We start from the raw sequence: 15,176 nt of genomic DNA on the forward strand, positions 1-15,176 counted from the left end.
CATTAATTTGTAAATATCCCATGTGTCTGATGTAACTCAAGAATCGTTTTAGATATCTGAAAACCAAGCATGTGTTTCATGGGTCTGGCTTGTTAAATCTGAATGATCTACAGCAACATTCAATTATTTTATATACGATGAAAGAGAGACATGGTATCAGTGCTTTCGTAATGTGTAATGGATTGGAGGAGCCAATGGCTTAATTATTTTTTATACAGAAAAACATTAACTTGGATACAGTTATTCTTGTATTTTATTTTATATGGTCAGCTTAGTTTTATATATTCATATACTCTTATCTTCTCGTAGTTGTGCTTATTTGACAGAAACAGAAATGTTTTGTAATTTTGTAATAATCAGAGAAATAAATTATATTATTATCACTATTTTTATCATTTGTTTCTAAGCATTTGTAATATTCTTAGAACAAAGTTTGATGTTGTTTTAACACAATTTTAATCTCATCTTCATAAAGTTTGTTTATATATAATACAGTCTCATAAATGTCAATGTAAAATTTCAACATTGTAGAAATCACATTACCTTATTTTGTATCTCTACACAAAAAAAGAAAAGAAAAAAACCTTTTTTTTAATCAAACAATATTTCTAAAAAAAAAAATGAATAGCTATCATTTGAAGATTTCTGGAAAACATCTTTGCTGAGATAATTCTTAATTCATAGGCTGATAAAATTATATAATCATGTGGTCATGTTTACAAGTGTCAGGAAAATATAATTTTGGAATGTATTTAGTGTAAAGATTTAGTTCATAAAGACTGAATTTTAAAATATAGTACTGTTTTAAAAACGATTAATCTTTTGGGGGGAGCAATTGAGAAAACATCTTTAGCAACTTGAAGTGAAAATATAGCATATTTTGGGGGATTCTGATTTCGAAATTGCATGTTTGGATGATGTTAGATAATTGCTTGGATACAGTTCTCTGCTTGCAGCTTTAATATGTATTTGTATTTATTATATGCAGTGTATCAATGAGGTGAGTAGTGTACGTAGATAAGAAGGAAGGGAAAACCTTATGTTGAAAACCTGCATATAAACCGTACGCTTGTTGGGGAGGAGCTTAATGTCAGCGTACGCTTTCAAAATCAACAAAATTGTTAATAACAATATTCCATTCGAATTCAACATTTATCAAATACGTTTTTAGTGGGGAGGAGGCGTGGTCATAAAGAGTCAATACATTACAAAATAATTTCCACTTGACTTCACATGAAGAAATTATTATTTCATGCAAAAAACTACGTTTTAATAAAACAAAAATACCATGTCACGTTGTAAGATGACCAAGTACCTTTAATTATAAGCACCACTCGTGTTTTAGTGTTTATTTTGTTAGTTACACTATGTGTATGTTTGTCCATATATGTGTACGTGCATACGTATGTGTGTGTGTGTGTGTGTGTGTGTGTGTGTGTGTGTGTAGAGAGAGAGAGAGAGAGAGAGAGAGAGAGAGAGAGAGAGAGAGAGAGAGAGAGAGAGAGAGAGAGAGAGAGAGAGAGAGAGAGAGAGAGAGAGAGAGAGAGAGAGAGAGAGAGAGAGAGAGAGAGAGAGAGAGAGAGAGAGAGTTTGCTGGTGGTGTTGGTTGTGTGGTTGTATAATTAATTCTATACAACACTGTGATTACTGGTATTAAATAACAACACTTACAACCCGTGTTGTTTAGTGCATCAGTGAACACAAATGATATTTTCTCACATAATACATTCAGCTTGTGACTCACGAACCTTGACTTTGAATACAGGTCTAGTTACGTATTAATAGACAGTTAGCCTTGTGACTGCCTTCACTTGTCAGGTTTGTTCCTGGATCTCACGGTTGTGGTCGTCTATAGCCCGCTCTGTATGATCGACAAAAGAGAGAGTTTTTTCCTCGTCCACCACAACAGAGTAGGAGTAAAGAGGGAAATCCCCAAGTGTCATTATGGCGGACATACGTCTTTACTTATGTTGCTCTGTTTTATTCTTTTTTCTTGGACGTACGTTTCATTTTGGTATCCAGAGTGGTGGGTATTTTATTTGCTATTTGCTCTGATAATTATTGTTTATGACCCAGTGTATACTATTATGTAGTTTATATTTAATTTGAAACAATGGACAATGTTCGAATGTAGTATTATGTGAACGTATCTGTTTATTAATTATGCGCACACACACGACTTGAGAGGGAGAAAGGCCAGCTTCACATTAGAAGTAATTTATGACTTAACCTGGACATTTTGTATATAGGTTGTTGGGATTTTTCTCGATGGATTTGGGGGCGGGACGTAGCCCAGTGGTAAAGCGCTCGCTTGATGCGCGGTCGGTCTGGGATCGATCCCCGTCGGTGGGCCCATTGGGATATTTCTCGTTCCAGCCAGTGCACCACAACTGGTATATCAAAGGCCTTGGTATGTGCTATCCTGTCTGTGGGATGGTGCATATAAAAAATCCCTTGCTGCTAATCGAAAAGAGTAACCCATGAAGTGTCGACAGCGGGTTTCCTCTCTCAGTATCTGTGTGGTCCTTAACCATATGTCTAACACCATATAACCGTAAATAAAATGTGCTGAGTGCGTCGTTAAATAAAATATTTCCTTCCTTCGATGAATTTGTGTAGCCAAAGGTGTCCCTTTTGAGACTATGCCTGATGAACGATGATCATCACTGATGGACTAGATGTGCTGTCAAACATGCCGTTCCTCTTCTCGCCCTTATTTCATTATATCTGGAATAACCATTTAAAGATGCACGTATGAGTAAGACAAGTCTTATTCTTACAATCATAACTGATATGTCTATTCAAACACTCGAGTAATACATTATATTCTATTATACGAATATTTTTTTTTCTTAGTTTTCTTAGTTTAGTAGCCTTTAATATTATCATGTTTTATTAGTAAACGAATTATTTATGTAAACATCTGCTTTATAGTCTTTATTAAAAAATAATATTTTAAATATTTATCTAGTGCGTGGTTTGGCAAGACATAAACTGTCCAAATGCTTCACAAACTACACCAACTACACAATTGATCTAAAGTGCACGAATGATTCACTGATTCACGTCATAAAAGAGGTTTACTTAAACAGCAGTTCGAGTGATACCTGCACATCAGATTACAACAAATGTAATGGACGGACGGTGGAAAACAACAAAATATCATCTACAGACCTCAGACTACAGACTACCTGCAATGGGAAAACTAAATGTAACGAAACGCTGGATCAGTCTTATTTCAACTGTAAGGGTAGACGTATGGGAAGAGTCGATTACGAATGTGTTCCAGGTGTGTATATAATGTATGTCATACATGTGTCAAGAGCGAATCTAAACGATCCGAATAGTTTCATATGTAATAGATATGTTGTATTAGCTATACTGTTTCGGCCTAGCAAACGTTCATGTTCACAACACACTGTTGTTTTTTCATCTTTTTAAAAATTGTTTTCTATATTTATATTAAATTGCAAATATCATGAAAATATGAAGATCGAGTTTTCAAAACCATTGTAACGAAAGAGAGAAGACACTGGAAAATGCCACACTGATTTAAAGACGTATTTATTGGAGGCAAATGTGTATCAACATATTATGGTTTGTCTTTACATCATAACTTCTTGTATGTGCAAACCGGGGAGACCAATACGCCACCCTTCCATAGAACACACCGTTCCACTACCAGCCGTAATTTAATCTATCTGATGGCGTTAAACATACATTTGTTTTCTTTCCTTTAAGCAGAACAGTACATACCATGGTCTGTAATTATAAATAGTAGGTCACTTGTTTGGCAGGATTGTTTAACGTGTCTTTTGGCATTTTAGACAGTCGGCAATCAAAACATCAGTTATTTATAATATATATATAGGGACAAAAAGGACTTTCATTTAAATACTGACAACATTACATGAATATATGTAATGAAAAATGCTTACGTGTTGTACTTAAATTTTTTCAGGATCGATGAACTACAATATGTGTGATAATCTGACAGCATCAACCAAGCTAAACGAAAGCGTGGTTTTCCTTGAAAATCCTAAGTCTGGAACATCAGATCCTATTGTGTGTAGTTGTGAGATACGTGGGAAGAACATGAGAGTTCAAATTGTAGATTTTAGAGCAAATATGGCGGACAAAGAGAAATGGTTTTTAAACATAACATCTGGTTTTATGCTAAATTACTCTACACCATCAAACTCACCACGTATACTATTGTTAAATAATGTACTAGGAGGATATCATGACGTTGTTCATATAATGTATTACAGTGAGAACACCAGTAATCAAATCATATGGATAGAACTCACAGGTAAGTCAAACAGCTGTCTCTGGTCTTTACTTAGGTGGTATAGTTCAGTAGTAGATAGTATGTCTGCGGTGCGATGTGTCGCTGGGTCGATCACCATCGAAAGGGTTTTTTTCTTTTTAAATTCTAAATACGAAACATCAAATCTAGTATTAATGTTGTGTAATTGTGAGATACGTGGAAAGAACAAGAAAGTTCAAATTGTCGATTTTAGAACAAATACAAAGTACGAGAAGAAATGATCCGATTGTATGCTAAATTATTATATTCAGTCAACCACTACAATTCATAGATTTTTAAATAATATGCTAGAACGAAGTAATCAAAATGTCTACTTAATGTATTATAGTCAGACTATCAGGAACCACTGCATGTGGATAGAACTGTTAGCTAAGCCAACACAACTGCATTCATTTCAACTTATTTTTGTGATATCCAATTAAGGTTCCATCCTGGGCATACACCTCAGCTATATGGGCTGGCTGTCCAGGACAATAGGTTAGTGGTTAGTGTGAGAGAAGTCGGTGTATTCCTATTTTGGGTAGTACCGGTAAGCCGAATAATAAATGTCCCAGGAAGTAGAAGGGTCTATTTGATTTGCATGTTCTTCATTGCATTATGAGCAGTGTTTTCTTTAAAGGCGCAGACCCTAGTTTCAGCCCGTAAAAACGGACACTGAGTTTAGTTAATCTACAAACCTGCAACACACATTTGGATATGGTTATAACAGAGAGAAGCTAAAGTATATGATGTTTAAACTGGGAAATACTGTTTAAAACGACTACAGCTTGTCTCATTAACCATTACGAACGTGCGTTTTAAAAAACTAGGATATGTCGCTTTAACAACGAAATGAGGGAGCGTACTCGCATAGGATTAGTAGCTTCCGTGTTGTTGTTTTTTGTTTTGTTTTGTTGTTTTTTGTGGGGGAATTTTTGTTTGTTTGATCATTGGGTGGTATATTTCTTGTGGGAATATATTGGCTACTAAGTTCACTTGGTGATGGTCGATCACTTGCATAGTCGAAACATACTAGTACACTAGTAATTGCTATGTTATGGTGAGAAATATTGGCGTCGCACTATTATACAGTTTGTGACATAAATTGTCTTGGTCGAAAAAAAAAATGCAATTATAAAGTATATTTCCATGATATAGAAATAGAAAATAGAAATGGTAAAAAAGAAATCCTGTTATCAAAGCAAGGTTGGCATTGTGAACTACTTTGGCCCATGTCATGTAATTTTATATGTAGATGAGTGTTTTTTTAGAAAACATATTGAAATCTTGGATTCATACATTTCTCTTTATTAGAAAGTGATTGCGAGAACTGAAATCCTTGCCTCACATAAAACGCTGTATTTGAGGTATAAATTATTGATTGGGGGAATTATATTGAATGTTCACAATGAATTCCTGGTGAATGTTGACAAGTACATTTCAGTTTGTATGATTAAAATTAGCTATATAATGGCATACGGATTATTATGGAGAAACGTCCATCATGCTGTTTTGAGATCCAGATACATACATCTATCAAAAACGTATAGTTGGTTTAAACAGTAGCAGTCTGGGGATTGGCCAACAGACGTTAGGCTATATTAAGGCCTCTCCCAACATTTTACAATTTATGAATATTTTAGAAGCAATAAAAATGAAACATAATGATTTAACTTGTTCCTAATTTACTAACAAAGAGGGGAAATAGAAGGAAGGAAAGGTAAAGAGAATGAACAGGTTATTATTTATAACCATTATGCATAGTTAAGTTTGGTGCCCTCGGATGGTAAAATCTAGGGTCTCAGCTATTGGACTAATTATTATTATTATTATTATTATTGTTTTAATTCTTATTTTATTTATTATTAATACCCACAATGTAACCAGCCATGTGAATTCGTAGTACTAATATATGTACAGTGACATCAGCTCGTTATTCCCTTTTGACTGCACACACCGACAAACATGTAATGGGGCAATTAATTAGTGCCGGGAAGACGATATTTGTAATTGTAAGTAACGAGTTGTCCCACTAAGTAGAATTAATTTTAGGACCATTTATACAAGTTTATTTACTTCTCGAGCCATAACCGGTGATCTTACACCTACCCATTGAGTCCAACACAACTAGGATAGATTGTTTAACGTGCACATTCGGAGCAAGCTGTTGTAGCGCACGCCTGTCCTGAGCACAGGTACCGGCCTCTGTCGGCTCTTCCGCCCAGAACACAAGTGCTGTTCTTTATTTATGAATTATGCCATTGCTTAGTCTTATGGGATGGACAATTTACATTACTTCCTTATGAGCTAACTTAAAAAATAAAACACGGTCAATGTTCAATAATGAAACACAAATATTTGTAATGTATCGAGTTTGTACAATTGTGCATATATCTGCAAACTACACGCGAGAATAATGGATCTACACCTTAGCAAAACGGTATCTTACAAGCCAGAATGCACGCTTATTGTTATATATTATGTCATCTAAGTGGTTCAATGTATATGTCCAGCCAGTATTGTCCGAGTCAACATCTTAACTATGTATTAATGTTTAATATACAGGATCTAAAGATATTCAAATGAATTTGAGCTGCAGCTCGTGGATCTATTCAGCTACAATGAATACATCATACAAACCGCAACCATCACAAACAGGCACACCTGTGACACCGTCGTCAACATACTCAATGAACATCACTGAGACATTAACAGCTAATTATAACACTATCTTCACGACAGCGTTCGCAAATACAACAGCTACCGTTATTAAGTCATCACAGACGCCTACATCATCAGTGCCTACCTCTGTGGAAAATACAACACCTACAGAAGTGACTACAAATGACTCTGAGACCTATTCTTCTGGTCAAAGTTCCAGCCGTGGTATGTTTGTGGTCAGCTAATTATTTACATGACACATGCATATATACAGACATTAACAACACACACACACACACACACACACACACACACACACACACACACACACACACACACACACACACACGTCCAAACAAACGCGCGCGCATCCTTACATATACCCCCACACATAAACACATATACATGTATATACTTCTTATAGTTTTATATATATATATATATATATATATATATATATATATATATATTAGTCACTGTCTTTATATTATTATCAGGGGAGAGATTTAACTCAGTCATCTGAGGTGCTTGCGTCGCAGGATCGAACCACCTCGGTGGATCCATTCAACTGATTGTTTTTTCTTGTTCCAACCCCAACCAGTGCACCACAATTGGCCAAAGGTAGTGGTATATGATTTCGTGTCTCTTCGAAAGTACATATAAAATATCCCTTGCTACTAACAGAAAAATGTGTTACCAATGTTTGACATGCAGTAGCCAATGATTAATTAAGCAATGTGCTCTAGTGGTGTCGTTAAACAAAACATTTTTAAATATTACTTTCAAGTTGCATAGTAGGTAACATAAATCTTAATCATTTAAGAAGTCTGCATTCATATACTCTGTACATCCAATTTGAAAACAAGTGTTAATATGTTCGTTTTGTTATGAACCTTGGCAAAGAAGAACGTAATATTTGTACACATTTTGCATTTTCAGAAAATGACCAACAGACCATAGTAATATCCGTGGTCGTTGTGGCAGTGGCTTTGTTTGTTTCAGCTGTTGTGGCTGCTGTTGCTATTGTTTATAGGTAAGCATGACACTGTGTAATTAAAACTGTGTAGTATATAGGAGCTGTCGTAGGCTGGATGACAATGAATAGTTTTCAATATCTATCACTTATGGGATAAACGTCTGTAATTTGAACATGCATGTCTGCTTGTTATTCTTAAACAGCAGCAGACCCACTAGAAATATGATCAGTGCTTATAAAGATTTGCTTATGTGGGTTTCTCCTCTAATACTTTGCATCAAGTACAAGGACATTATTAAACAACAGAGGCCACTATACAAAGTGTCATTTAGCAGGATTCGAACCTACCGCACCGATTCGCATGACATTCAACAGCCCGAGACCTTAACCACATGGCCAACCAGGTCTTCCACACAAAATATTGAAGCGCAATTAACCGTAGTTATGAAAGCTTGATGGCAGACACTCAGTTCTAAACTAATGTAACAGATTGTAGTAATATACAGCAATGTTTGAATTGCAACGGAGCTAATGACGCACTCAGGGACTAAGAGACCAACAGCAGAAACGTAGACTGAAATAGTAATATTTAAAAACACAAGTGTCAATTAGCTGGATTTTAACTTACAATCTGATCATCAATTTCGGGCATGGATCCTATTAGTTTTGATCATCTAATAGGGTACTAAATTAAAGCATAAAAGATGATTATACAATACTGAAGTATGTAGAATCACCTAATGAACAAAGCGAAATCGTTATTCATATCTTTGTACACATTGTACTTGGATGGAGTCGGTGACGGCAGTTCATATTAATACAAAACCGTAAAACAACTTATACGTCACCACCATTACCGTCGGCATTGTTGTTGCTATTACTTATTTAATGTTTACTTTGTTTCTTGCTTGATTTACTGTAACTGTTGACTGTAACTTTTATTTCAGAAAGAGAAGAATGACCCCAAGTCCATTCAATGCGTTATTTTTTTTTTTAAATGCTTAATTGTTTTTGGCCGATTAATTGAGATAAAATTTTGTCTTTCAGAAAAAGAAGAAGAAATGCCCTCAAGTCTAGAGATAATGTTACTTCTAAAAGAAATAGCAATGTTTATAGTGATACTGATGATGGTGCTGTAAATAACTGTTATTCCAAAGACGATGTAATTCAATCACCTAATAGAGATCAAATCAAGACAAATGTACAGGTTGTGGTCATAGCCAATGATCTGCCAGCAAGTAAACTAGACAACACTCCTCAGAAAAGCAACCGTCCACCTATAAATCCCAGAAAATCTCGAGCGGCATTCAGCAATAAAGAAGCTGAAAACGAGGGATCGGGGGACATTTCTAGTGAGTTGGGTGAACACCCTGTATTCCAAACAAACTCAAATGATATAGATACTAAAGTTAATGCTAAACATGTTACAACTCCTGAAAGCAGTTCGAAATGTGTTCCTGAAGAAGAGATGAAAGATAATTTTTATAGCATGGACTTTATAGCATGGATAATTTCCTTTATAGCATGGATGATACGGAATTTCAAGATACTCAAATCTGAAGAAGAGATTAATTTCCATAGATTACTTTCAAATTCTCAAATCTGTGTTCCTGAAGAAGAGATGAAAGACAATTTCCTTTATAGCATGGACGATACGGAATTCCAAGATTCTCAAATCTGTGTTCCTGAAGAAGAGATGAAAGATAATTTCCTTTATAGCATGGACGATACGGAATTCCAAGATTCTCAAAAATGTGTTCCTGAAGAAGAGATGAAAGATAATTTCCTTTATAGCATGGATGATACGGAATTTCAAGATTCTCAAATCTGTGTTCCTGAAGAAGAGATGAAAGATAATTTCCTTTATAGCATGGATGATACGAAATTCTAAGATTCTGTAAACTGAGGTCCAAAGAAGATTTAAAATTTAATCCAGCTTTTCGCGTGATGGGGAATAAACAAGTAATGATTCCACGAGACATGCCAAGCGATTCTCGTTAAAGAGAATAAGAAATGCCAGAATCATGTGTTCCAGCCAGACGAAGATATGATGATGAATCCCATTTATAACGTGAGAGACAATAAACCGATAATTGTTCCTCAAGACAAAATGTCAGGTGACGGGAATGAAGAAAGGTTGGACAATCTTGCACAATATATTCCTAAAAAGGATTCAAAAATCAATTATATTTACTACATAGAAGATGGCGATCAGAACTGTATTTTAAGAGACACATGTGAAAAAACAGATAAGTCCACCAAGCATGTGTTACTGAAAAAAGACATGACAGTAATCAAAGCATTATTTAAGAAATAGACATGAACAAAACATAATGCTAGTTACTACATGGCAGATAATGACTCTTACTTGAGATGATGTGGTGCACAGACAATCAGATAAAACTAATTTGGAGAATAGTCGAAACTGACTTCCAGATTAGTAAAAATAGTACAATCAACTCACATTACCTTTGACTCTAGCAGTTACAAACTTGAAGATAATAGTATTCATAATGAGCAACTTCTAAAAGTGTAGATATACCTAAAATGAGTTTCATAAAACGTGGTGGATTTGTGCATCTTTGATTTTTCAGATATTTTCTGGTTCTCGAAGCAATTTTTTGGTGTAAAAAAGTCCTCATTTCTGTGTTTCAAATATTTACGTTTACAACAACATTGTATTTAATTCATTATTCGTATGATAGAAATGTGTACTGTGTAGTTGTGTGTGTTATTTATTGATATCCAGAATTCAGATGTATTTGTTTATTTCAATTAATTAATTATAGAATATAATATTAAAAAATTCTCTCTCTCTCTCTCTCTCTCTCTCTCTCTCTCTCTCTCTCTCTCTCTCTCTCTCTCTCTCTCTCTCTCTCTCTCTCTCTCAGAACAAGAACATACTGATTAGTAGTAAAATAACACCCCATAATTATCAGTCATCTTATATTCGTTCATTTACTCACTCGTTCATCCGTTGATTCTCACTATGTATACACATATTCTTTTCGGATATTTGTATTATATTCATACAAAATTTGAATCAAATATATATTCATAGCATTTGTCTTTACTGTATTTTCAATTTTATATTATATTATGTACAGTATTAATCAGTATGTGTTTAATGTGTTATTACTCAAAGTTGTTAACACTTCAGGAGTAAATATTAAAACAGATTTATTGTAATATAGTTGAAAATGTGTTTCCTACTCCGTAGGTATATGTTATGTAGGTTTGATTTTTACGGTATATTTTACTGGGAGTGGATTCAGTGTTATTGTTGTAGCTTTGTTGCTTTGTTTAGTGGTGTAGATTATTGGAAATGTACACGAGCTTTACAAAAATGTAGTGTCACACGAAACTCTTCTTATCATAGCAACATAATAATATGAGCCGTCACATGGGAAAACTTAGCAAAAACAGTTTTTTTCTTATTTTTTGGTAAATAACAGGTATAAACCTTAAAAAACTAAATATCCCTCGACATCTGCTTGTTGAGGGACTCCACCCCAACCCCTGACCCCCTAACCCCACCCCATTTGTCCGTCTGTCATTGCGGTCTGTGTTAAGTGGGCTTTTTGCATCATAAATTAGTTCAATGCTAATAGCAAATATACCTATTATACTAGTTTTGCTATAATACTAGCATATTTACAACATGCATATATGATGAATACAATGGGGTTGTTATATCATGTCAAACAATATTCCTTCTGCAGCAGCTAAGCCATCGGACATACGGCTGGTAGGTACATTTAACATTTACCATATTAGATCTAGGACCTGCATTCCTAGGAGATTAAGTCCGGGCAGACAACTGTTCCTACGGACTTGCATTCCGTTTACATCAGCTTCACCTCTCGGTACACCGGCTCCCACGGAGAGCGAGCTCAGCGACTTAACGGGTAGGTGTAAAGCCATTACACCGACTTCTCTCTCATTCACCACTAACAGCTAATCATCAATCTACTGATCTGGACAGATAGCTGAGATGTGTGGCCAGGACAGCGTGCTTGAACCCTAATTGGATATAATCACAAAAATAAGTTGAAATGAATGAATGAATGAACAAATGAATGAATGAATGAATGAATGAATGAATGAAAGACAACCTACAAAATAGACAAACCACCCACAAACAAAAACTTCGGGCGCCTTTCGCCTTCCTCTTACCATTCTAGACATAGCTCTTATTAGAACCATAACACCGACGGACTAGTTGAACTTATTTGAAATCACGTGAAACGGTTTCCGGCAAACATTCAAAGATTATTTCACAAGCCGACTAGTATGGTAAATGATTAAACGTTTTATCATTCATGATTTTGTCATTAGGGTGAACCACAAAAAAATAATTAATTCTATGCTCAAAAGGGCAGGATACAAGTCAGCAACCGCGATAATCATTTAAATATCTACAATTTATGAGACATTTATAATGTGAAACCAATCCACCCTGTATTTAGTCACGTAAAACGCAATATAAACCTTTCTCTTTCTGTTGACGTTTTCCTCATATAGCTCGTTTTAACAACACATCCTTGTACAACAACATATGATCCCCCGGTGGGTCGGGTTGACATAAGTGCTGGTCTTTATAACAGGTAGAGAGGTTCACACGCTCCTAGAGGCCAATGAAATCAAAAAGGCTTTTTTAATAATCGGAACTACAATACCATTAACGCATTCCAAATTGTGTTTCTGCACACGGCAGAGTATAAAGGAAGTTTTGGTAAGATCGTAACTGCTCCTGTGAATAAATGTGAGGAAATTAGATGATAAACTCAAATTCCTGCAATTAAAAGTAGATACTAGTAATAGGCGTGGATCCAGATGGGAGGGCGCTGTCGGTGGGCACCCCACCCGTGAACTCGCTGAAAGTTCCATGGAAACACTCTATTACAATGCATTGTAGGGTTGTTTGGAATACCAAAGGTGCCCTTTTTCGACTTTCCACCCTCTCTCTAGAAAAATCCTGTAGCCGCTCATGAGTATAGTCCAGGGCCCCGTTCCACGAAGCGATCTTAGGCCTAAGATCAACTTTCGGGCTAAGATCGCTTCGTGGAATAGGGCCCTGGGGCCTAATTCACAAAAGTCTCTTAGGCTCTGCTAGACAACAAAGCATCCTCTCTGCAAGTCTTTTAGCATTATACTCTGAGATCGCAAAATTGCGAGTTTAGTGAATTAGGCCCCAGGTCTGCTTACCATTAATTGCTATCTCCCTCTTTAGGTAACATATCTTGAGTCTAATACACAAAGCTCTCTTAGGCTCTGCTAGACAACAAAGCATCCTCTCTGCAAGTCTTTTAGCATTGCACTGCGAGATTGCAAAGTTGCGAGAGTTTAGTGAATTGGGCCCCAGGTCTGCTTACCATTAATTGCTATCTCCCTCTTTAGGTAACATATCTTGGGCCTAATACACAAAGCTCTCTTAGGCTCTGCTAGACAACAAAGCATCCTCTTTGCAAGTCTTTTAGCATTGCACTGCGAGATCGCAAAGTTGCGAGAGTTTAGTGAATTGGGCCCCAGGTCTGCTTACCATTAATTGCTATCTCCCTCTTTAGGTAACATATCTTGGGCCTAATACACAAAGCTCTCTTAGGCTCTGCTAGACAACAAAGCATCCTCTTTGCAAGTCTTTTAGCATTGTACTCTGAGATCGCAAAATTGCGAGTTTAGTGAATTAGGCCCCAGGTCTGCTTACCATTAATTGCTATCTCCCTCTTTAGGTAACATATCTTGGGCTTAATACACAAAGGTCTCTTAGGCTCTGCTAGACAACAAAGCATCCTCTCTGCAAGTCTTTTAGCATTGCACTGCGAGATTGCAAAGTTGCGAGAGTTTAGTGAATTGGGCCCCAGGTCTGCTACCATTAATTGCTATCTCCCTCTTTAGGTAACATATCTTGGGCCTAATACACAAAGCTCTCTTAGGCTCTGCTAGACAACAAAGCATCCTCTCTGCAAGTCTTTTAGCATTGCACTGCGAGATCGCAAAGTTGCGAGAGTTTAGTGAATTGGGCCCCAGGTCTGCTTACCATTAATTGCTATCTCCCTCTTTAGGTAACATATCTTGGGCCTAATACACAAAGCTCTCTTAGGCTCTGCTAGACAACAAAGCATCCTCTTTGCAAGTCTTTTAGCATTGCACTGCGAGATCGCAAAGTTGCGAGAGTTTAGTGAATTGGGCCCCAGGTCTGCTTACCATTAATTGCTATCTCCCTCTTTAGGTAACATATCTTGGGCCTAATTCACAAAGGTCTCTTAGGCTCTGCTAGACAACAAAGCATCCTCTCTGCAAGTCTTTTAGCATTGTACTCTGAGATCGCAAAATTGCGAGTTTAGTGAATTAGGCCCCAGGTCTGCTTACCATTAATTGCTATCTCCCTCTTTAGGTAACATATCTTGGGCCTAATACACAAAGCTCTCTTAGGCTCTGCTAGACAACAAAGCATCCTCTCTGCAAGTCTTTTAGCATTGCACTGCGAGATTGCAAAGTTGCGAGAGTTTAGTGAATTGGGCCCCAGGTCTGCTTACCATTAATTGCTATCTCCCTCTTTAGGTAACATATCTTGGGCCTAATACACAAAGCTCTCTTAGGCTCTGCTAGACAACAAAGCATCCTCTTTGCAAGTCTTTTAGCATTGCACTCTGAGATCGCAAAATTGCGAGTTTAGTGAATTAGGCCCCAGGTCTGCTTACCATTAATTGCTATCTCCCTCTTTAGGTAACATATCTTGGGCTTAATACACAAAGGTCTCTTAGGCTCTGCTAGACAACAAAGCATCCTCTCTGCAAGTCTTTTAGCATTGCACTGCGAGATTGCAAAGTTGCGAGAGTTTAGTGAATTGGGCCCCAGGTCTGCTTACCATTAATTGCTATCTCCCTCTTTAGGTAACATATCTTGGGCCTAATACACAAAGCTCTCTTAGGCTCTGCTAGACAACAAAGCATCCTCTTTGCAAGTCTTTTAGCATTGCACTGCGAGATCGCAAAGTTGCGAGAGTTTAGTGAATTGGGCCCCAGGTCTGCTTACCATTAATTGCTATCTCCCTCTTTAGGTAACATATCTTGGGCCTAATACACAAAGCTCTCTTAGGCTCTGCTAGACAACAAAGCATCCTCTCTGCAAGTCTTTTAGCATTGCACTGCGAGATCGCAAAGTTGCGAGAGTTTAGTGAATTGGGCCCCAGGTCTGCTTACCATTAATTGCTATCTCCCTCTTTAG

At 36.6% G+C, this 15,176-nt stretch overlaps 1 protein-coding gene across 1 annotated transcript; it reads left to right on the plus strand.

Annotated features, from left to right (window-relative positions):
- The first annotated feature begins 4,247 nt into the window (after positions 1 to 4,247).
- On the plus strand, positions 4,248 to 9,837 carry LOC121369949. Its single transcript, XM_041495031.1, has 4 exons — positions 4,248 to 4,312; positions 6,875 to 7,195; positions 7,910 to 8,003; positions 8,994 to 9,837. The coding sequence occupies exons 1-4, from the start codon at positions 4,261 to 4,263 to the stop codon at positions 9,835 to 9,837; spliced, it is 1,311 nt and encodes a 436-aa protein (XP_041350965.1). The 5' UTR covers positions 4,248 to 4,260.
- Positions 9,838 to 15,176: the final 5,339 nt, after the last annotated feature.

This window comes from Gigantopelta aegis, chromosome 4 (assembly GCF_016097555.1).
Source record: "Gigantopelta aegis isolate Gae_Host chromosome 4, Gae_host_genome, whole genome shotgun sequence".
Lineage (NCBI taxonomy): Eukaryota > Metazoa > Mollusca > Gastropoda > Neomphalida > Peltospiridae > Gigantopelta > Gigantopelta aegis.

Excerpts from the sequence above, each read along its gene's own strand:
- LOC121369949 (XM_041495031.1), top strand. The coding sequence starts at position 4,261 with ATGTATTACAGTGAGAACACCAGTAATCAAATCATATGGATAGAACTC. Across the intron at positions 7,196-7,909 it reads TGGTCAAAGTTCCAGCCGTG|AAAATGACCAACAGACCATA; the intron begins GTATGTTTGTGG and ends TTGCATTTTCAG. Across the intron at positions 8,004-8,993 it reads GCTGTTGCTATTGTTTATAG|AAAAAGAAGAAGAAATGCCC; the intron begins GTAAGCATGACA and ends TTTGTCTTTCAG.